The 23,607-nt window shown below is 47.5% G+C and overlaps 1 protein-coding gene across 1 annotated transcript in view; it reads right to left on the bottom strand.

Moving 5' to 3' along the window:
- Nucleotides 1–4,990: 4,990 nt before the first annotated feature.
- The window catches only part of LOC142563522 (neprilysin-11-like), a 34,733-nt gene continuing 16,116 nt past the window's right edge, over nt 4,991–23,607 (bottom strand). The window contains exons 5-8 of the mRNA XM_075674400.1: nt 21,346–21,621; nt 15,666–15,995; nt 10,019–10,210; nt 4,991–5,347 (exon numbers count right to left, since the gene is read on the bottom strand). Of these exons, the coding sequence (XP_075530515.1) occupies nt 4,991–5,347; nt 10,019–10,210; nt 15,666–15,995; nt 21,346–21,621 (1,155 nt within the window). The remainder of the gene's footprint in view (nt 5,348–10,018; nt 10,211–15,665; nt 15,996–21,345; nt 21,622–23,607) is intronic.

Raw genomic sequence — 23,607 nt, 5'->3', positions numbered from 1 at the left:
ATGGTATTCGGATCTTGCCGTTGAGTGCAGTAGTTGGCCGACGTTCAAGGGGACTTAGAGGAATGAAAGTTTACTATTTACATTATGGACAGGAATAGAACAAGGCAAAATAACAGTAAAAAGTAATCGTTACGGCCAGCACCAAATCGGACGCTACGGCCCGCAGCAAGAAGAACGTCGCTGAGCTCTTCCCGATGGTTCTCTGGCTTATAACCCCTTCAGTCCATCGGGGTCGCGTCATTTTCAGCCAGTCGTTGCGCCCGTGCAAGTGGCGTCATGTTCATCCGATCGTCGGGCCCGTACAAGGGGCGTCATGTTCGGCCAATGGGGACACTCCCTGGGCTCTATTCTCCGATGGCTGACTCCGTCCGGCGTTGCCTCTTCCCCTGCAAGGCGCTCAGCCGGAAGGGACGGGTCGTCCTCGAGCCAGATTCCAGTGCTGCGTGGGTCAATGACCTCGAACGGTGCCAGCCTCCAGCTGCTATTTCGGGAAACGTCAAGCAGGGGGAGGCAAAAACTCCACGCGCGGCACACGATGGTGGGATAGACAACATGTCTGACGGGTCCGGAAGCGTAGTCGAAGCGTCGCTGCGCACCATAATTGGAATACGACGGCGAGTGGTTGCGTTCCGAGAACTTGACCAATGCTAGTTAATCGTCAGTATCTAACAATGGGTAGGCGGGCTACTGCCTGCACGAGGCCGCGCTTTTACACGTTCACGTGTGAGCGCTTCATTCTTATTAATGCGTAGCATTCTTTAGCTAGGTGCCCGGGCACATTTTCTGCCAGTTCCGTTCGTCCGTCCCGTTTCGTGTCCCTAAAGGCCCGTACCGTCATCTATAGGCTTAAACAGCCGAATTTCGGCGGATACACAAACTTCATTAATAAAGGGAAAATAAGGCATTCCCCCATTCGTAGCAATTGCTACAAATGAAACCCATACGGGTTCCTTGAAAGAAAAGCCTCGCAGTTGAAGAAAAATTCATCCTGGTCCGGGACTTGAGCCCGAGACCACCGCCTTACCGGGGCAGCCACTCTACCATCTGAGCTAACCAGGCGGCTGGCAGATGGCAGGATGAAGTCGAATTTGTCAACAACTCGAAGAAAAGGCAAGAATTTGGCGCAATAGTTCTGCGGAAACCCGCAAGGTAGAGAGAAGCAATTAAGAAAGGGAAAATCAGACATCCACCCATTCGTAGCAATTGCTACAAAGCAAACTTCATGCTTAGCGCCACCTACTTGTGGGCGCGCAAACCTCCGACGCAATATTGTGTCAGCTAGCCTAGGTACAGTGCACTAGAATAGGGGAGTGTCCTATTCTAGTACACTGTAGCCTGGGAGTGATGTTTCATGATGACGATGCCCTGGATGAGTTTGGCGCATACCCACTCACGGGCATTGGCCAAGAGTCGGGCAGACTTTGCTTATGTGTTCAGGTAATTAATTTAAATATCTATAATTTTGTTGCATAAATTGAAGGGAGCAAAGTTCAAAACGGTTCAGTAGACTGCCATTCAATCAAGAGAATATATATATATATATATATATATATATATATATATATATATATATATATATATATATATATATATATATATATAAATGAGGCAATAAAGGAGGAATGAAAAGAATAATACGGTCAACAATGTTTGTTACATATATTTGCCTAAACTTCGTCCTTCTTGCTTCGAACGGCTTCGTGACATTGTGAATTCATAATTTTAAACAAAGTACGTATCTATAATAAATAAATAAATACCATTAAAATTATCTGACGGCAGGATTAGAACACGACGTCAAGAAGCCCGATACTGAAACTATTACGCCACGGCCACATACACCGACAATCGTCATAGAAAATCCTTAAAGGGACCCTGAAACGATTTTGTTGAAACGTACTGAGTCGTTAGAGTAGGTCCTTCTGATCATTAATTGACGCATCTAGGTGCTCCGCGTAAAGCGCGTACTTTATTATAAGGTTTTAAAAATGTACATCGCTGCCGATCGCAGCACACTGCTCGGCGTAATTTTCAGCCGCCCCTACCCATTTGACGTAAATCACCCAATTGACGTCATGTGGGCGAGCTATCCGATTGGCTGCCCAGGGCGCGTCATCGATAATTTTTCCACCTTTATGGAGAACAAATGACGTTCGTAATAGTTGGAATGTTAGTTAATTTGTTTATATACAAAGAAAGTAACAGAAAGAGAATGTACAAGAATAATTTCTCACTACGCTTAAGCACTTCGGGCACACATCAAGCGTCGTCTGCTTGTGTTACAACGTGCACCATTTTGACGAGAGCTCCGCGGTCAGAGTCGGTCTCAGTCTTTTCGCGAGCACTATGATTCGACTTTGTTGCTTTGTGGACTGCAAACGTAGCGACTGGCAATATGTCAAGCTGCATCGTCGTGTCCCTCTGCAAGGCAGCAGACGAGCGGAGTGGCAGCAGCGCATCGAACTGCCGCTATCTGATCGGCGCCAGCATTCACGCGTTTACGGCCGTCATTTTACACAGGATGATTACTAACGCAATAGCGTTTCGCGAGTCCGGTATTAGGGTAAACGCAAGCGCAAGGGAACAGGGCCTGGCCGTTTGACCATGTCGTTCACGGGATGTGTAGAAGCGCAAATGTGAATGGTCTGCACGGTGCAGCCACCTGGTGGCACAGTGCTCAACCACACACAGTAGCTGTAACGAAATGTATTCTTTGCTGCTGGTGTAAATTTTTCGCAGGAGTGTAATCGTTAACACGTTGTTTTTGTAAATGTTTAAGATGTTTTACACTTGGTTAGAGCAATATTAGTTCTTTGTCTGGCGGGTTAAGCTCTGCGCCTATGGGTGGCTGAACCGTGGAGACCGATCAGGCAGCTCACGTACACCTACGCTAAAGTTCCTTCATCAGCTTGAGTTTATGCCTCCACCGTTGCCCAGCTCGCCTGTGGTTACCGAAATACCAGAGACGTTCGGTGCTGCGACAGAATGCTCGCAACGCAATTTGCTTCGATAGCTCTCGCTTGGAGTCGACTGCCAAGCAGCTGGCGGAGAGTTTGGAAAGGCTTCGCGCGCTCGCTTCTAGAGAACCGGAAGTTGACGACACGACGTGTATGACGCAGAGCCAGTGAAGGCGGAGCTTAGCCCCGATCACTCGGCGAACGAATTGAGGAGAAAATGCATGATTGTGGAGGAGGGTAACTTGTAATCGTCCGTAGCTCTTAATATAAGACGTTTCACACAAATTGTGGAGCGAATGATTAACTTTAGCTGTACCCTACGCGTCTACAAAATATGTCCGAACAGTTTCAGGGGCCCTTTAAGAGTTTCTCGCGGGCAAACGAGCGTGCTGAGACGCTTGGCGCATTTTGATTTGGCCTTACCGAAGCGCAGTTATAACCCAAGTGAGAGCTTGCGCGGCCAAGGAATGCACGGGAAACAAAAGCAACCAGCGAATGGCGTCTGCAACAGGGAGACGCTTCTGAAGAGGACGCGTTATAACACAGGCGAGCGTGTCGGCGGGCAAATCATAAGAGAAAAAAAAACATACGGATCCCACGTACTGTGGGAACTGGTGTAAGCGAAGCTTTGAATGCTGTTTGCCTTGACTGACGATAATTAGCGGTGATGTTGATGGTTAATGTTCAATTACTTCGGCGTTTAGTCCAATACGACAGTGGTTAGTTGATGTTAATCGTTACCTTGCGTACACCACTGCTGTTTGTCTGCGTAGTCCAGAGAACACAAAGGGAGACGTGCTTTCATGAGGCGCTGTTGTGCGTCATTGTTCATAAACTCTGAAAGAGTTTAGCATTGTCATTGCCACTGCTCTTTCTGCATATGCGGCCAGCACGCAGTTGAGACGCCAGCTCCAAGGACTCTCTCGAGGCTATGGATGATTGTAGTGTTTACACTATCATAGCCCAGCACGTGACCTCCATAGCCCAGCACCTGCACGTTTGTCGCATACGAAAGCAAGCACTGCACGTGCCATACGCACAAACTGTGAAACGCTTCCGCGGCGGCGCTGGCCGGCATGCGCAAAGGCGAGCGGCTTCTGGTGGCGTTGCAAGAAACCCAGCGACATGCACGAGCAAGACCACAGCAGCATCAGGAGCGCCCGCAAAGTTGGCAGAAGAGGCAAAGAAAGTTTCGCTTTAACAATCGCCACAACATATATCTTTCATTTACTAAACACAAGACTGGCGATAAAAACGAGTTTACTGGGGAGATCGTCATAGTGTGCTTGGCATTCTTTGGAGTTGCTTATCTCTCAAAATACGGTAGTCTTGGTTTCAAGGATGGAGTAAAGGCTTCATAGGTAATGATTACAAAGAGATATAGAGAGACAATCTATTTTAATGAAGGCAGAGAGGTCGGCCTGAGCTAACGCGCTCTAGCCTGATACTCTGCACAGGGGGAGGGGAAACAGGGACATAAAGGTGTAATGAGGCATGATGATGACATGGAAAGAGGGATAAGTAACGGTGAAATCAAGTTCAACACTCTGATGATAAACATTCAGAAAACTCATTCATGAAGCCACTATCTGGTTCCGCATCTAGTTAGTAGTCACCAATTAAAGTGAACTTAAAGGCGCTAGGACGAAGCTGGTGTGTGGGCCTCCCCTGTGTGAGCGGCACAAGCGCCAAGCAAAATCCTTATAGCATGTAAAGAGCTGCGATAAGTGGCACCAGCACGACGAGTACCTGTAGGGCACGTTTAGCGGCCGGATTCTGGAGACCACCGAGAATCACGCGCATTGACTCCACCAGGTGCTTCAGCATTTCCTGTACGCTCTCATTCTCATTGTGTCTATGTCCTTGCTTCCCTGTAGTGATTACAAAGAACGCTGCGCACTTCATGACAACTCCCCAGTGGGGGAGTTTCTGTCCTAATTTTTGTTTCCCTCGAAACGTGCTTTGCTCGGCACGTGTTCGTTTACACAGACAAAATCAGCTTTATTTCTCAGTGCGTTGAAGAAACGTCGACATTAGTGGAAGTTGCATCTAATGATAGGGTTCATGGGCGCGCCCTGGGCGCAGCTGAAGGCGACTCCGAAGTCGCGCGTGTTCATAGCGGGCATATTACAGCGCAAGAACGGCGGCGGGTACACGGCGTTCTGGTCGGACGCGTAACCCTGGAAGGCGCAGAACACGAAGCAGCCACTGACAAAGAACAGCTGCTGCGCCGTGTAACCCAGCGGGTTGGCCGGCTTGTCGTTCAGCAGTGGATCGGACTGCAGCAGCGCCTTGAAGGCCAGGTAAGCCTTCTGAATGCCGGCGTTGTCGGCGAACGTCTCCGAGATCGAGTTGTTGCCCAAAGTCTGGCTGCCTGAACCGTCGTTTACCTGCCGCAGAAGAAACCACGTACACAGGGTTGCTGAACGAGTATTCGTTGCCCGAGTTAGTGCTGTTTGCTAAACATTCGTAAATAGGGCGCAGTATTTCTAGATCGCGGTATGAAAGCACTAATATAAAAGTGGCCTTCATTTTTTTTCTATTCGTCCGCTGTTAAGATCGGCCTGCAGGGATACAGCTTTGCAAAGCTATTTCAGCCCGCTGCACGTGCTTCGATCGACCCGCGGTGCTGGCGCCCTTCGCAGAACCAGCGATGACGACAGCGCTAATCCACCATGCGCCTCGTTCAGAGAATCGGTGACGACAGCAGGGCGGGCCACGTTTGGCACCCAACGTATTGTTGGTTGATTTGCCGGGTCTTCATGGTCTCTCTCGGCAGCAAGAAGAGCTTCCCTAACAAAAGGGTGCTTTGCGGTACGTGGGCCCCAGGATTCGTCACAGTCTGCTGACACTCGTGGCGACTACAGGAGAAAGGTAGCTCTGGAATTTAGAGGCGCAAGACAATGGACAACCAGCAGCCGCGCAGCGGGGGTCAGCTCGGGGAACCAACGCGCCTTTCAAGACTCAAGATAATGGACAACCGGCGGGTCGACAGCGTTGACGTTTGACGCTGCGAATCGGCGGTGAACCGACGTTTTTCCCTCACCTAGGGAACTAGGAACCAATGGAGTGTTTATAAGCAGCTGTTGTCGGCTGCTAGAGTGTGCTGGTCGTCGTGCTCTGTGCTCGTGCTCGTCTGCGTGCTCGTCGTCGTGCTCGTGAGTTGTGTGTTCATTTGCTGTATGTTCGTCTTACGTGCTCCATTTGGGAGCCACCCTATACTGTCGATGTATCTCTTGTTTAAAATGCAAATACTGTAAATAAACCCTGCTTGCCTAAGTCCCGACGAAGAGTCAAGGTCCTCCCTACAGCTACCACCGCCAACCCTTACACCGCATATTTGGGTTATAGCGGAGCCTGAGAAATAGAGGCACGCAGAGGATATATTTAGTGACGTTACCCCCGATTGTTTAGAAGAGGGGCGCTATAGCGTAAAGCTATTTCGAATCTTTCTCTATTCAATTTCTGCCACTATTTAGCCCTGCATGATTGGCCACAAATGTTTCGGTGCATCCCCACTTCGCATGTGTGTCACGCGACGTCACGAAAGTTGCAAGAAATCTCCACCTGATATGATTTTTTGTACACACAGTGATCATGCATGATTAGGCCGAACAAAATTTTGAAAATGTTTTATTATTTCCGATTTTGCGCCCTTTTCACCATTAGGCCACCGCTAGTGGCCATATTTTTCAGGAGGCGGCTATTTCGCATGTCTGTCACGCGACGTCACAGAACCGTGAAAACTCACTATACGTCAAAGTGGCATGTGGCAGTAAAGATGGAATAATATACCGGATAAAACCGATTTTTTATATATTTTTAAAGCCGGAGACTACCCCGTTACGAAAGGAATAAAACATGACTACGCGCCGATCGCATTGGCTACTCGGAGCTGCTGGGGAGAATGGATTTCTCTGCGTATAATAAGACATTTTGCGTAAAAGTATAAGGTTGTCGAGCGCCTGCGGCACATACTCGTATACGACGTCGCTCTGCCAACTGTTCTTCGCTGAGGACCCGTTTTAGTGGCATTTTTAACCGTTCCGTTGCCCGCCGCCGCAATTTTCGACCAGCCACTGCAAACTATGAGCAATCGCAGATGTCGACACCGCTCTCCTCATCCGGTTACCTACATTCACTGCAGTAGCGGAGACTCTCCCAAACCCTACACACTTCTGCGCGCTCCTCGTCATTTTTGAGCCAATCAGATTAGAAATTCCTGCCAAAGAGTCAATGCTATTTGTTTTCAAAGCAAGCAAGAGTGACCGCTTATAAACAAGGAGAACTTTCATTGGGCTTGGCTCGGCGGTTACGTAAACAGAATATTCGAATAAAATCAGAATGGAACGGTCTTGCTTTATGCGGCTCCAGGTGTCACATTTTAGCGTGCAATTCATTATTATTACTTTGATGTTTACTAACGCTTTACATTGCAAACATTGTGTCTGATATTCTGTCTCAAGTATTGCTTAAGTGTTCGCCAGTAAGGATGCCCATACAAAAAAAGAAAACAAAATATGCCGATTCCGCGCACTGTTGGAATCTACGTAAGCGAAGCTCTCCGTGACGCTTGCTTTGGCTTGACAATAATTAGCGGGGATGTTGACGGCGAATGTTCAATTTCTTCAGCGTTTAGTGCAATACGAGAGTGGCGAGCTGATGACAAATGTTACCGTGCGTTCACCCCTTCTGTTTTTCTGCGCAGTACCAAGAACACACAGCGAGACCTATTTGCTTCAGCCGTTGCTGTGCGCCATTGTTCATAACCTACGAGAACGTTATTATTGTCATTGCCTCGCACGGCATATCGCATCGTGGCCGAAGTGTTAAACTTCATTTGAATTATGGGACTGTACGTGCCAAAACCACAACCAGATTATGAGGCGCACCACAGTTACAAACTACAGATTAATTTTCACCCGTGGTGTTCTCTAACGAGCACGTAAACTTAACTACACGAGCATTTTAGCTACCCCGGTCGGGATCGAATCCGCGACATCGAGCAATGCCATAGCCGCAAAGGTAGAACGGCGGACACAGAAGCGTTGAAGTAGAAGTGCGACACCAAGACTCAACGGTGCTACGATGTCGCCTAGACGACGGTGCTTTAATGCGGCTTTGAGTCAGCACGCCGTGCGTCAGTTGTGCGCTTGATAAATTGACACGGTGTTTTCTTTTTTTTAAAGAAATAGCAGAAACGTACCTTACCTTGAGCTTAAACTTATCCAGTTTGTCCGCTACCGCTATCGTGTTATAGAAGTAACTAGGGTGTCTCGGCGGCGCGAGCATCGAGGCACCCCAGTCGTAGCGTTTCCTCGCCTTCCTTTGTCGCTCTTTTCCCCCTTCCCCTTACCCCATGTATGTGAGTTGCGAGCGAAGAGTGGCAAGGCTGTTTATCCACTCGTTTCGTTGCTGCGTCGCTTCTCTCCATTCTCTGCCTCCTCTCGATCCTGCCTCCTCCTTACCATTCTACATACTTCCTCTCTGGACGGTTGTACGTTAGTAGAAAGGTAAATGCTGTAGTTTCTGCAATGCTTTTGCGGGGGATAATTACAGTCATCAATATGCTGTTGTGGCGACGTTCAGGGAGCTCCAGAGGGCATTGTGCACAGTGGACGCGGTGCGAAGTTCCGAACGAGTTTCTCGCATCTCATTTCCTCTCTGCCACCATCCTGCCATGCACGAGGGCGAATCAGAAAGTCGTTGCCCCATTTTTGTTTACTCAAAAAACGGCTGTAAATGAGAAGTCAACATATCCATTCCCACCGGTGGACCTTGCTTGGACCGGCCCGAAATTACCTGCCGGTAGCTCCGCGGCACGGCGCTGATGTCGGTTGTTGAAGATGACACTTGTGCTTCACACGTCCACAGTGTACGAGCAACTAAGTGTGATTCGGTTTCTATGAGCAAGGGACGAACACCTATAAAAATCCACAGGGAAATGCAACCAGCGTATGGGCAAAGGTGTCTCGCTTTGAGAAATGTGAGGTAGTGGTGTTGTGACTTCGCAAAAGGCCGTGAAGTCCGACGGTGGTTCCACAATCAGGTGGACGAATTCTACCCCAGGGGCATCTCAACTTTAGTGCTCCGATGGGACAAATGTCTGAACCGGTCTGGGGACTGTGTGGCAAAATAATGCAGAGTACGCAGAATAGTTATATTTGTAACATTTCTTATTTTGGCGAATAACAATAGGAGCAAATACCTTCTGATTCGTCCTCGCATATACACACCCTGAACCACCACAGACGCGGCGTGCAAGACAGTAGCAGCAGCAGAACAGCAGCAGCAATGGGAAAGTAGAAGGAAGAAACAAAGAAAGCTTAGCTTTTACAGGGCAAGTCCGGTTTTTTTTTATCCATATTAGGATATTGTCATTTTCAAATGGCATTGACAGTCCTGTCACCGGTAAGTGGTTCACTTTGCTCAGAAATCCATCAATAATTTTAAATAATCAATAAACGATATACCGAAACCGGAAATGGTAGTTGCTTCGTGTGACGTCACGTTGAGTCAATGACGTCAGATCCTACACTATCATAATGTAATCACGCCGAACGCATGCTAAACACGCAGTACACGTGGCGCTAGCGCCTAAAAAGCGAAGCTGATGATGTCTCCTGACGACACAGGGAGCTTTTACAGATTTTCCGAACTAGACAGCGGCAATTTCAGCGACGATTTCAGCGACAGTGGCATTGCAGACTCTGACGTCACAAATGCAGGGTGGCCAGTAAAATGTAATGAGTGGGGAACGCAACCAATCCTTCAAATTCATCTTCAGGAAAACTAAATCACTTGTAGCCGCATTGTTTGGCGCAGATAATCAGTGTGCAAGAGAGAACGTATATTAAAGATTTTGTTAAGATCAGTGGACATCGAAAAATCGCTGGAGTTGCCCCTTAAAACAGCTGGAGCTAAGTCTCCGATCAGGTTTAACGTCCCAAAGCCTATGTATGACAAGCGCGGTAGTGATGGCCTCCGCATTAGTTTCGACCACCTGGGGTTCGAACTATAGAGAGTTTCAGAAGCTCTAGCGGGGGAAGCCGTTCTCCCACCTGTTTGGCGAGGCAGGCGAGACGGCCGAGGAACTCCTTGTACGACGACGGGCTGTACAGCCTGAACGGCTGCAGGTGCTCGTCAACGGAAGTGGTGCTCACGTAGAACGCATGCGACAGCTCGTGCCCGATGATACGTCCAAGGCTGCCGTAATTGATGGCCGGTTCGTCCGCGCGCACGGCAAACGGCGACTGTGTCATCCGAAAAGCGCATAGGTAAAGGCATACGTTACATTTATAAACAGAACAACTGAGGCTATGCACCAGAACACAGAAAAAAAAAATTGAGTGGCGCCATTTTCGAGGCGCGGTGGCGCCATCTGCTGCTCCAACGGCTCCTAGCTGCCAAGCGAGGCGACCGCAGGTAAAGGCAGTGCTTGCGTTGCTTGCGCTTTGACATTACTTTGAAGTGCTCACGAAAGACGGAATGGTGAATTTTAGCTAGCGAATTTAGTTAGTGAATTTCAGCTTCTCGGCAAGATTGTGCTGCAAATCGGAATGGCTGTGGCAAGCGCAACGTCCGCAGGCGGAGCGGATCGTTCGGATAAGTCCGTGTTACCTTTGCATGCGGAAGCATTGGTTCTGCGGCTATTCCACTTTGATTTGCACGTCTGACAATACGTCATGAACTAGTAAAAGTCTTGCAGTACGCTATATACTTTACCTCCGCGTTGTAGTGCCTGGAAAAATCTCGTGGCCGGCACCTTGAAAACAGGAAACATGCGGTATAGGTTCGAGTAAGCGTAGCGCATGTGCGCGCGGATGCCCAGATGTGTCCGTTTTTTGGGCTCAGGACGGCTGAAGAATTAATTAAGATTAGTTCAGCCGTGTCGGATCTACTGTGCAATGTATGTATACTTTCTTTAACAAACATTGCCGCTCTTGCCCTCTGGCCAGTAGTTACGATAAGCAACACAAATTAGCTTTCACACGTAATGGTTTCGAATAGTTGCTGAAAGGTATTGCGAAATTTCGTGACCACTAACGCCAGTGGACGGAATTCAATCTGTTACGCATGACTTCGATTGTCATGCACGTCAGAACTTTGTAGCGGTGCGAACACTTTCGCGGCATTTATTTGTGAATCAGGTGCGGAGTTCATGGCGAGAGCCGCTGTACGAAGCCCACCTCAGGCCTTTGTGTAATCGAGGCCCGTAGACAGACACATACGCATAAAGAGACACGCACAGGTACACACACAGAGAGACAAAAGGCCATGCGCGGCTGAATATGCCACAGCGGCATAGCTCTCGACGTACACCGTGTTCGTCGCAAACGGTGCTCTGCAATCTGCTTCGTTTCCGCTTGTTACTTGCACATCCATATATGACGCAGTGACGCCCCGATGATGTTCGGTACTTGGATGTTGCGGGCACAGATATATTTACACATTGAACACCCAATAACGTAACACACAGACGCTACATGCACGCGAACGCGTCTTGGCAGCTCAGGGAGGATGGCGACCGGTCGCTGGGTTCCGGAGTATGCGCTCAGCCCATCCGGCTCGAGACTATCGTGTTCTGGTGTATAGACGGTCATATGACGAGCCCTAAGTGCGGTTTAGAAAAGTACGATGCGCGACGCGTTATATCGGTGATAGCGCGTCCCGCCGCCTTAAGGTCACCGGGAACAGATCATTTAATGATACACTAAGGTTAAAAAGCAAGTGTAAGCATGAAAGGATTAAGCTCTTCCGTGCTTACCTTGGCATCCGTGACTGTTGACCTCGTTCGTATATATAGTTTATTGTAGTGTATATACCACACAGCGGGCGCACGGCTGCATTACGCCGTGAACGCATGCTCAGGCTATACCTCTGATTCTATAATCACACATTAATGCCACAGATCATGTTTTGAGCTCCCGCAGGCACTATTACAGGTAAATGATTAAGCCCCTCGCCTATTAAACTCGCAAACTTTCGGTTCAGTAGCAAGTGAAGGAAGAGGGAAAACGGAAGAAAATTTGTTCGTCGGCGGCATTCGTTTTAGTTATTCGGTAGTGCGACAGGACGTGAAAGTTCGCCAAACGAGTGATATCAGTGAACGAGCGCTGCATTTCCTATGGTGTTTTTCTTTTTTTGGGGATAAGCTGTAGCGACCAAACGCGTGGTTTGTGTGAAACGTGAAAAATGCGTTCACAATCTTCGAAACCCGGCCTATATCTGACAGGAATACATAAGACAATAATGAGATACTGAGTCACGGAGTCATTGAGTAACCAAGAAGTAGAGGAAGGATACGTAAATACGTTAGGAATATCTGCTTATATTCCATAGTGCAGAGCTACTATATTTCTTCACAAGAAAAGCGGAACAATAACGATTAAAAAGGGTGTCAGACAAGGAGGGACAAGACCTCCAAATTTGTTCACTGCAAACTTGTAAGAAGGATTGAAATTGTTTTATAAGGAAGGATTAAATGTGAGGATCAACGAGGAATGTCTCGGCAATCTGTGGTTTGAAGATGGCATTGTCCTCTTAAGCAGCGCTGGAGAACACCTATAGCAAATCACTGAAGAGCTTATCCCGACAAATTGTAAGGGAAAGTTGGAAGAATAATATGAAAAAGTCAGGTAATGTTCAGTAACATCTCTAGAGAACAAGAGTTCGCGATGGGCAGTCAGCCTCTCAGCCGTTCAAGCTCGAAGAAATTTCAATCCTGAGGAAATTTCCAAACGGATAAAAGCGGCTGCAGCGCATATGACAGGCACTTCCAAGTCATGAGAGGTAGACTGCCGATAAGCTTGAAAAGAAACGCGTGCAGTCGGCACAAAGAACAAGTGCTGATAATCTATATAATAACTAGTGCTAATAATCAAGTTGGAGCATAACAAAATAAGTTGGAGAAGGTGCTAAGCGCCGCTCAGTGAGAATTATAGGAATGCCAGGCATATAACGTTAATAGTCAGCGGTATACGGCAGGATGTATTAGTGTGCAAACGGTTGCAATTAGACATGTAGTTGTGGTTAAAAGAGGCAAGCAGTGTTGGGTAGGTCATGAAGTGCGCAGAGTAGATAGCTGGTGCTCTACATAAAAGAGTAACTAGCACGGGTGCCAAAGGAAGCGAAACGCACCGCCGAGGACGGCAGGGGATGAGGTGGTGTGATCAAATTAGCAAGTTTGCAGGCATAGGGCGAAGCGGTCTGACGCAAAACAGTAGTAACTGTAGATCGCCGGGAGAGACGTTAAAACTGCAAGATAAGCTGATGACAAGACACGAATTAATAGGACGACAGCTGACATGTTCATGTTACATGAGTTGCATGCCGTCGTTCGCGGAACTACGACCATCAGGGCTGTCTTTGGGGAAAATATGAATGACAATGGTTGTATGTGGTGCGTATCGACTACTCCTATGAACATCGAGAGCACCGACTAAATGCTATGAAGAAAAAGTACCTGATGAATTAGTAAAATATCTTGACTAAGCAAGTGAACGCTGCTCAGAGTTCAGAGCTCAGAACGCTGCTCTTTAACACACGTATACAAATGTGATGGCCGCCATTCTAGTCCCAGTGATTTCTGGACAGGCAGGTGCCGATCCCACGACATTCTAAACCCAGGCACAGGAGTGGATATTGATGCAGTGTGACACTGACGAAGACAAAAACAATTATGGCAACCAAGGTGCCACATATATGCTGCAAAATGGTCTCGAACCGGGTTGGCTGGTATTACGGCATAACACGGAAAACAGTGCAATCACGAGCCTAGCCGCCACCCACCGGGCACAGGCCAATGTTGTCCATCTCAAGCATTTGTCATTTGTCTAGCGTGTTTGCGCTGTTTACCGCGTCAAGGTGCACTGCTCAACGATTGAGACACGATAGTGACCACATAGTGGCCCGCACATTTAGTGCGGAAGCACTACTTGGCTCATTGGCCGTTTTGCCGGTGTCCAGCAGTGGTGGTACATTTAATGGTAGGAACCCTAAAATGTAAGTATAGTATATATGAGATCGATGTAGAGTATAGAAAAAGGTCATAATGGTGTGGCAAGTGGTTATGTAGCCCCCCCCCCCCCATATCCAAATATAATAAACTAAGAGATTCGAAAGGAAAATTCGAGATGCGTTTGCCCGTAGGCGGATTCGAAGCGCAGGCCTCCCCGAGGAAGCTTTGCAGTGAGAGCCAGAGGCGTTACCTCTGGTCACGGAGGAAGGAAACTGAGAGGCCCTGACGTCACTCTTTGTGAAGCTAAAGTGAAGCCGGAAGTTGGCGTTGCTCATGGCGTTGCTCCGCCTATCGGGCCAGCTCTCCTCTCTTGTTTACATTCCTCGCAAAACCACGCCGCGCTGCGCGCAACCGTGCTGCCCGGACCCGCGCGCTCCGCATCAATACTAAGCAATCGTTAGCACGTTAGCATGATTCCGCGAAAGAGGGCAACATTTCCCGCGGATATTCCTTCGTGCGTAGCCATTGCCGTGGCGCGGTACATTGCGTACAGCGTTGCATGCGCGTTCATTTCACGAACTTTAGTTCCTCCTTTCCCACCTGGCCACAGCAACATCCGGTACAGCACGGTCCAAATAACGCAGCGCAACAAATCACGGAGGCCAACGCAAACCTGCCCGCACGGCGCCTTTGCCACAGTACGAAACCTACGGAGCAACACGTGTGAGCGCACAGAACAATAACAAAGCCGCCATTGTGGCCCGAAAGGCGGGGCCACTACAGCAAAGAAATAAAATAACAGCGAAACAAAGGAGAACCTACTACGTCATTTCCTCCACACTTTTCCCCTAGCACGCGGAGGGGGTAGCGCCTCTCCTCAGTTTCCTTCCTCCATGCCTCTTGTCGACAGAAGCAGTTGTTAACGGCGAGACGAAGGAGCGCCTAGTTCGCGCGGCGCTCCTAGCGGTTCGTGACATCACGGGAGAGGGGGGCACGGTGCACCTATCGGGCGGCGAGCGTAGCGGTTCATGACGTCACGGGAGAAGGCTCGCCACTTGTATATAAAAGTAGGAGCGCGTTGGCTTGTCTCCATCGCATGTTGCAAAATGTATCCATGCAGGAGCAGCTAGCTCGGCGGATCCTTCGAAGCCATGCGGTCGAGCGCCAAAGTACGCCTCGGAAGAAGCACGGACCCAGCACAACGCGACTCGGCGTGCAAAGCGGCAAGAAGACGCCGATCTTCGTAAACGCGAGGCCGAAGCTAAACGGGCGTAGTCCCCCATGTAGTCCCTCAGTGTGTTCCCTTTAGGGCTTTGGCAGTAGCCTTCGGAAGTGTAGCGGCCTCCCCTATTTTTGCGCAACACGTCAGCTCTGGATGATCGCTGAGGGGCGACCGAACGCAGGCGCAATGCATCACAAAGCTTCTCGCTTTCACGCGATCCAAAGTGCATCTAAGTCCCCAGCGCTCACCGGTGTCGCAAAAAGTGCGAGCACTTGGCGATTCGATTCGTGAAGCTGCACAGCGAAGCTTGGGAAGCGAGGCACGAAGAAAGGCGCCCTCGTCCTATCCTTCCATTCTTGTTCCTCGTTGGCACGCACTATTCCTACTGATGCCTTCTGACAAGAATCCAATGCCTACACGCGCTCTCATGCACGCACGGGATATTAAAGTCCAAACATTTTTGTTCGCCATCAAACCACCACTGAGAGCGTTTCCAAATCGCTCGAACATGTCAGCCAAGACTTGCCTGCATTATGGCGCCGGTGACGTAAATGACGTGGAAAATAGGCATGTAGAAGGCGTTCACTGACAGGATGGGCAGCGATAGCTCGCTGCGACGCTTGATTTTCTCCGGATCGGTGTACATCAGACGACGAAGCTTCTCGAAGCGGCGCTTGCGCGCCTCGAGCAGCTGCCACCCGAAGGTGCCGGCGTCCTCGGAGAAAGATGGCAGAAAGTCGTAGTTCTTGTCGACAGCCGCCGTGTCCAGCAAGTGTGCAGGAACTGCGTCCACGCTCACGATGCTCATCATCCGGTCCTGCGCGACGAGTTTCTGGTTGTCGCCGTCTGTCCTGACCTAAGCGCATGACATTGCGTGAAGTAACGAGAAAAGCACGGAAAGACAATCTGGAAAACGGTCAAGGTCTGAGACATAGCAGTCAAGGTTTCAGGGAAAATGTGAGCGATGTATGGCTGCGCGATTAGAAGAGACGGGAGCAGCTGCACTTCCCAAAAGGCAGCGGCTATTGATTCTTGTGGGAACAGAAAACTTGGTTGGCCTGAGAAAAAGTGGCGCGTATCTAGGACCATTTTGCGCGTAAGTCCATCTATTAACACTTTACGTTAAGTGTCATGTTAAGGATAAAGCTGAGAATTATTTTAAAGGCAAGAAGCCGCGAGGAACAAGTGGGTCACCGACAGGCTAAAAATGAAAGATCCCACCACATCCCCCCCCCCCCCACACACACCCAAAAAACAACAAAACCCCCCAAACAACAACAACAACAGCCTTATGTAAAAACTATGCACTGCTGACAGACCCCGGCCCGCATAAGAATTACCACACCACCATGAATAACGCGCTACTGTATTACAACGATCGCACTGGAAGTCGCAACGTCGATTATGGCATGTAAGGATGCAGCGCACGAAAATAATGTACAAGCTATGTGTTCCATAAGTGTCAGAAGAAGAAATAAACTGCTGACTTGAGCGACCTGGCACAACTGCAACCCAGTTGCCAGCGAAGCTCTTTCTATCGAGCACTTGCACTAAAAATTTCAGTTTCCTGTAATTAAACCCCACACTTTAAAACGCTGTCCCCATATGAATTTACCGTTTCAAATGGTGCCCGCATATAACGCTTTCGAGGACTTGACCATGAAATTTTTAGCAAGGGCCTATGCTTCACCCACGTACTTAAATTCTTAAGCGGCATGCACATCAGTAGTAATGCTCTCCTCCCTCCCATATGTTCGTCAAATTTATCGTCGGTGGCTGTTATAATTGCTTCAGTACAGGAATATGGAAATTATACACCCTTCTTAAAACACAAGCTGCGGAGTCCTTGCATAAGTAAGTTACTGCAAAGACGGTAAATAACCCCCACACTTTGAACTTCGCCTACACATCACCCCCCCCCCCCCCTCGGATAACCTGCCCATATATTTCCACAAAATATGAACACGGTGACTCGTTTAGTTCACCAACGACACAGCAGACACTACGTATATAAAGCGAGAAAATGGGGAGAAATAAAAGGCTCAGCACTCAGAATTATCGTAGCAGTAATGGCCGCCACAACGAGTAATTTAGATCGAAGGTTATAATTGTGCTAACTGCCACAGGCAATTTTTAATTGGCGCAGATAAAAAAAAGCATATTTCATTATCTTTTGCTAGCAGAGGCATAAAATTAATATACATAAAATTTACATAAAGTTATTTTATAGAAGCAAGAAGGAAACAATTTATACATTGAAGAAATCGCAATGAGTTAAAAAAGTTGCTGCTACAAATACTACAAAGACACAGGCGCTAGAAAAAAAATTGTATACAAGCCCGCTCTTCTAATAATTTAATTTTAAACGTTCCCTTAAAGGAGTATAGTGAAGAGGTAATCCTAATGTCTGTAGGAATTGAATTCCAAACTTTTATACCACTCAAATTGAAAGTCAACTTTGTATAATTTGATGCGATTTTGGCCAAAATGAAGTTATACCGTTCAGAAAATCTAGTACTGTTCGAATTAATGATTTAGCATAAGCAAAGAACACCTGTAGGCACGTTATGATGAATGAAGGGAAACATGAGAAACGATATCGTATATTGATATCAATGCCGAAAGGGTAGGATACAGGGAAGCTGATAAACAGGCAGAGAATGGCAGCGCAACTGACTAATTGTTATGAGTTTGACTGCTTGATTTTGAAGGTGTTCTAAACTCTTGACGTGCATGACGTTCAAGTTGCATGTCATTCAAGTTGCGACCTGTGCGGTGCACAAATATAAACATTGGATCAGGTTACATGTTTGCATAGGATGAAAGTAAACACAGTAGTACGCGTCATCGTTATAATTGTATAGCATATATATCTAACCACTTCAGGAAAGCTTCGTTTCAGATCGATTCCAGCACGTACGTCGGACCTGCATTTTTTTTTTCCAATCACATAAACCATTTCGAACATTTTTTTTAGCTGGCGATGAGCATCCGAGCATGCCCGCCGTTTCAAGCTGAGTTTCGGACCTGGCAGGATTGAGGAACTCTATTCACGTTTTCCTCTTGTCACGTCAGGAGTGCGGCAGGCCGACAGCTAGGCAGGAGGGACTGACTAGCCCAGCTCGATCTTCATAAAGGACGAATTTACGTCCAACGAGAAAAGGCGCAAGTCAAGGTCAGAGGAAGTGAACAGCACGATCGCTGTGTTGAGTACGATGGAAAATTGCGGTAGCTATTCACGTGGTACCTTTAGTTAGTTCATGAAATGTACCGATCACCTTATTACAATGTACTCAGAACGCAGAGAGTATATCCTCTCGTTAGGCCATCGCTGAGGCTCAGTTCAAGTAATGTTTCATTTAAAGGACAGAGCAAAAATTCACTAGAACAGTGAACTGGGCGAGTTGGAATACGTTCATTGGGGGGGGGGGGGGGGGAGGGCGGGGGGAGGTGTAGCAGCGCAAAGAAGGCATACGGACGAGAAGAGACAGCAGAAACGCTATATCGACTGAAGAGTCAACGACACGTGACGCGCGCGCGCGCGCACACACACACGCACGCACGCACGCACGCACGCACGCACGCACACACGCACACACACACACACACACACACACGCACGCACGCACGCACGCACACACACACACACAAAAGACAAGAAAAACTAAATTGAACTATAACAATAAAAGCAGCCAGACACCACACACCTCCCCCCCCCCATATCCTTACGTACGTATTATTACGTATTATTCAAGTTTGCACATTCATGCTGCGTTAAGATAGGCGGTTGACTCGCACACACCGGCGCGTACTTCTAGTCCTAACTGCAACACACGCTTGTCGCATTCTAGTACCTGTTTGTTTCCCAGCACAAGGACACTTCCCTCGTTCGTTGTAGCCTTTCTTGTTTTCGGTATAGTCTACGCGGCGCCCTCTACTAAAGGCATTCCGTGAGGGCGTCAGTGGTATTGCCCCATTGCGAAAAGAAAAACTGCCCGCTGAACCCACCACCGGACGAACACAGGACACGAAGGCAGTCCTTGAAATTTCTTGCTTGGCTCCACCATTCATAGGGAGCATACGAAACCGGGGACTTATAACGTGTTTAGTGTGTATATTCAGAATCTTTTTTATGCCCTCCTTAATGAACAATTCATGAAATTCGTTAATGACACGATAATTGAAGACGCTGATGGCGTTCAATTTAGAAGTGGTTGTGTCATATCTGTATTCTTTCTAGAAATTGCTCTCGCACCTCTCTTCTACATTTGCACCGTTGAGACATTCATTCATTCATTCATTTTATTTTTCCTTTGTCAAGAAGGAGTGGACGGGACTAAAAGTCTCAGCGGCGACTTGACAGAGGTCATGACTACCTATATGATCCAAAGTACGTACTAAATACCGGGAGTTGCATTGGTTCAAAGGCGGCACCAGTGCTCAGGCAACATTTTCTGAAGCTGTGTTGGCCGGGACCTTGAGTCAGAACTCGCAGGTTTATTTGGTTGTACGTGTGTTCCAGTATGTTGACGATTGGTTTTTCTTTTTTTGTGTGTGTGTGGAGACGATGAACAACGCCACTACCATGATTAATGTTCTCAAGGTGTTTAAAGAAAGAGGTTATAGCTGGCGCTTCATCTGCGAGGTTGCTGATTGTGATAAGTTGCAGTTTCCTGATATGTCGTTCAGATATAAAGAGAAGCATGTGTGCTAGGCATGTGCACCACGATCAGTTAAACCCCTTTTGAACGTCACACCTGGGCATTATCGTATAGTGAATAACGGTTTGGCAATTTCATGCCTGACTTCTGCACTGTTATAATCGTAATCATGTGTTCATAGCACGCGAGACACTTTTCAGGCGCAGGTGCAGCGGCTTAGCTCAGTTGGCTGTGGTTCGAGTTTCTTGACATGTGCTTCTCATCGATTCATTCATTTTCAATTTAGGATAAAATTTAGGATAAAAGAAGCTGCATGGAAGAAAGCACCCTGAGGAGTCTGTCGAAGCCCTTAAGAAAGGCAAACATGTGGTTATGCTGCATATACTCGCGGTGTCACATCACCTCAAAAAGATTGTCAGTAGGTACGATGATGACGGAGTCTTCTCGTCAAAAAACAAACTTGGCTATAGTTGTGCGGCCCTCGAAACGCTGAATGCAAGGCAGGTCATCAGGGTAATAAGTGTTCAGTAAAACACACACACCGCTTTGCGCCTTGTGGTGGTGGTGTTGTTTATAAGGTGCCGCTTTCATGGGGCAAGGTGTACATTGGAAAGACCGGGCGATTCGTTAATGTCCGCCTTAAAGAACACTGCGACTCCTTAAATGGTACGCGAGGTTCCCACGTGTCAAGTCGTTGTCGTAATTGCGGTTGCGCACCGGATTATGAAAATGCGGGCATCATCACGAGACACAAAAATCAGCATACACGAGAGGTAGCCGAGTTTCATCGTATCCAGAAGCAACTGCCGGTGTGTGCGAGTCAGCCGTCTATTTCTTTAACGCATATTGAATGCGCACGCTTGAATTATATGTAGCGACATGTGTATGGTGTTTGGTATCTTTTGTTGTTAGTTTAGTACGTTTCTTTGCCCGTTCTTGGTTTCTTGCGTGTGCCGCCGCGCGTGTACACTTTTGTGGCTTGTCATTAAGGCTACAGTTGAAAGTCTGCGCTTGTGTCGACTCCTCTCGTCCGTGTCTTTTCGTGGACTGCTACAGAATGAAAGCGAAATTCATTGGCTGATGATAGCAAAATGTTTATTTACGTCAACGAAGACGAAGTTAACAAATAAAAAGAAAGTTGCAAACTGTAGCATTCCTAAAGTGATTCACTTAGTCATCATATCTGTAGAGAGATGGGTATCGTCCGTCATTTAATATCACACTCTAGAGAAGCATCTCTTCTGCCTCTTCTCCCCGTTGATTTCCGTTCAGTGGCTTCTTTGACGCCTCGGGCCCAGACCACTTCGCAAAATTCAATAAACAGTGTTTAATAGACCATTTAAAGAGACTCAGTAGAAATGGGGATATACATATGACTTTAAAAAAGAAATCGCATACCCCAGTCTCTCTCTGATTCGCTTAACTCAATTACTGTGATAAAACACTTATGGACCACTAACACACCGATGTGTTTACGGATCCCACGTGACCTCGAGAAAGAGGTCCTGTATAGAACTGCGCTATAACGAAAGACCTCGAGCGTACCATGTTCGCCCTGGAAGTGTTTGCGTCCATCCAACCGAGGGTCTGGAAAGAGCGCACCGAGGCGTTGCGTATGTGCTCGGTGAGCGCAGCCGAGCGCTTCACCATGTCCATGCTCCCAACGGCGCCCAAGAGCACGTGACCCAGGGCTGCCGGTGCCAGCTGCAGCATTGCGATCACGCAGATGTCGGCGCTCACCAAGAGCGAATCCCGGAAGTTCTCCTTCTTGGAACAGCCGGACAGTGTTGCCGAGAAGGCGTACGCCTCGTCCATGACAACCTGGCAGAGGATGGTCGTTTCGTATGTCACTTGCCTGGTCTTCTGTACGGCGACGGATTTAAAGACTCGAGGCCGTATATCTCCATCTATCCCTTTCGAGGATATACAGGGTGTTTGACGTAACTTGAAAGAAGCATTTGAAAAAAGTGGTTAGCCACAGCTGAATGAAACCAACGGCATGTAGTTGGCCATCGTGTGGCACTCCTTAGAGTATATTTTATATTCAGCTCAATTAGTTATTTACTAAGATGAATTATGCAAAAATGTCTAACATTAACTTTATGGCCAAGTGCGTTTCGTTGCGTTGTAGAGGGGGTTCAGAAACGACCTATCAATTTTTTTGTGGCAACGTATATGCTGCGTGGCGATTTTTTTTTTTTGGGGGGGGGGGGCGTTTAAAGAAAGCCCGCGAAATATAAAATAAAACAACGTGACTGCGCTCGTGCGCTATCGTATTGCAGCGCTCTCAACCGTGCGTCGAGCCTATCGCTTGTCAAGGACGACGGCGCTTCCTTTGCGTGTGCCACCGCCAAAAATGCTGACGCACTCTGAAGCCAATGCCTAGAGCCGTGGCCGCTCGCTTCGCCACGGTCCACGCGCACGGTTCTTCTCTACGAAGCGAAGTTGAGAGTGCTGCATAGTAATCGTAACATAATACGGCCACAGGACTAATTTCCATTGACATTAGCTCGAAAGCAAGAATATTCGAGATGCACTAAGCTTTGCGGAGTCAAACAACCAAATTAAAAGACTAAAAATGCTGAACTTTTGACAGCAATATCGCCTGCCGAGGTAGTTACGCTGCTGAGCTCGAAGTCGCGGGTTTGATCTGGGCCGCTGCGACCGCATTTCGATGGAGGCGAAATGCAAAATCGCTCGTGTACTTAAATTTAGGAGACCAAGAAACCCTCCACATGGTCAAAGTTATTCTGGAGTCCCACACTACGGTGCGCCTCATGATCAGATCGTGATTGTGGCACGTAAAACACCAGAATTCAGTAAACTGTAATGAATACTAAACGTTGAAATGCCTCACTGTGACTTACGGAAGCAACTAGACACGAAAGTTCACTTTCTTTACTGACCTTTGGTTCTTTGCTCACGACAAATTCAGTTTTTCATAACATGCGCTAAGCGTCGCGGTGATTGAAAAGTGTTTGTCAACGCGTTTCTCTCTCTCTCTCTCTCTTTCTTTCTTTCTTTCTTTGCTCTCAGCGCAATGGTCGTTCCTGATTGCACACGTTTGTGGCACTTGCACCCACCTTGATGGCACTGAGTCTACGGTGTTGCGCTGCTATGCTAATCGGCTGATCAAATCCAGGCCGTGGTGGCCGCATTTCGATGAGCGAGAAATGCGAAAACGCCCGTTTAAAGTGCATTGCGTGGCCGTTAAAGATCCCCTGGTGTTCTAAATTAATCCGGAGTCCTTCACTACGGCGTGCGTCATAATCACGTCGTGGTTTCGGCACGTAAAACCCCAAAACTTAAATTTTGTGGCACTTGCACCTACGTAGCTTTAGAAAGCGCGCCTTCAGAGCAAATTATCACAATGTCAGTATTGTAGTTTTGAAATCACAATCACAAATTCTAACGGAAGTGTTAATACACTGTCCATGCCATGAACCGTCCTTATTGTTGGCCGTGGTGTTTCGACAGTATGGCTTCCGCTATACCGCAGATCAGAGTCGATCTTCAGTTTGCTATATATATATATATATATATATATATATATATATATATATATATATATATATATATATATATATATATATATATATATATATATATATATATATATATATATATATATATATATATATATATATATATGTAGTTCTCTTAGTTCAGTAAAACCAAGTTGATCGCGGACAAGACGGACCCAGATTATTTCTATCACTGATATCGGAAGACACTAAACGGCAAAGTAACTTTAGGCATGCGGTATATTCCTGAAATAGTGCGACTGCTCAATGTACGCGAATACGA

This window comes from Dermacentor variabilis, chromosome 1 (assembly GCF_050947875.1).
Source record: "Dermacentor variabilis isolate Ectoservices chromosome 1, ASM5094787v1, whole genome shotgun sequence".
Taxonomy (NCBI): Eukaryota; Metazoa; Arthropoda; class Arachnida; order Ixodida; family Ixodidae; genus Dermacentor; species Dermacentor variabilis.
Note: the sequence above shows the minus strand (reverse complement) of the source record. Positions and strands in the feature narration are given on the sequence as shown.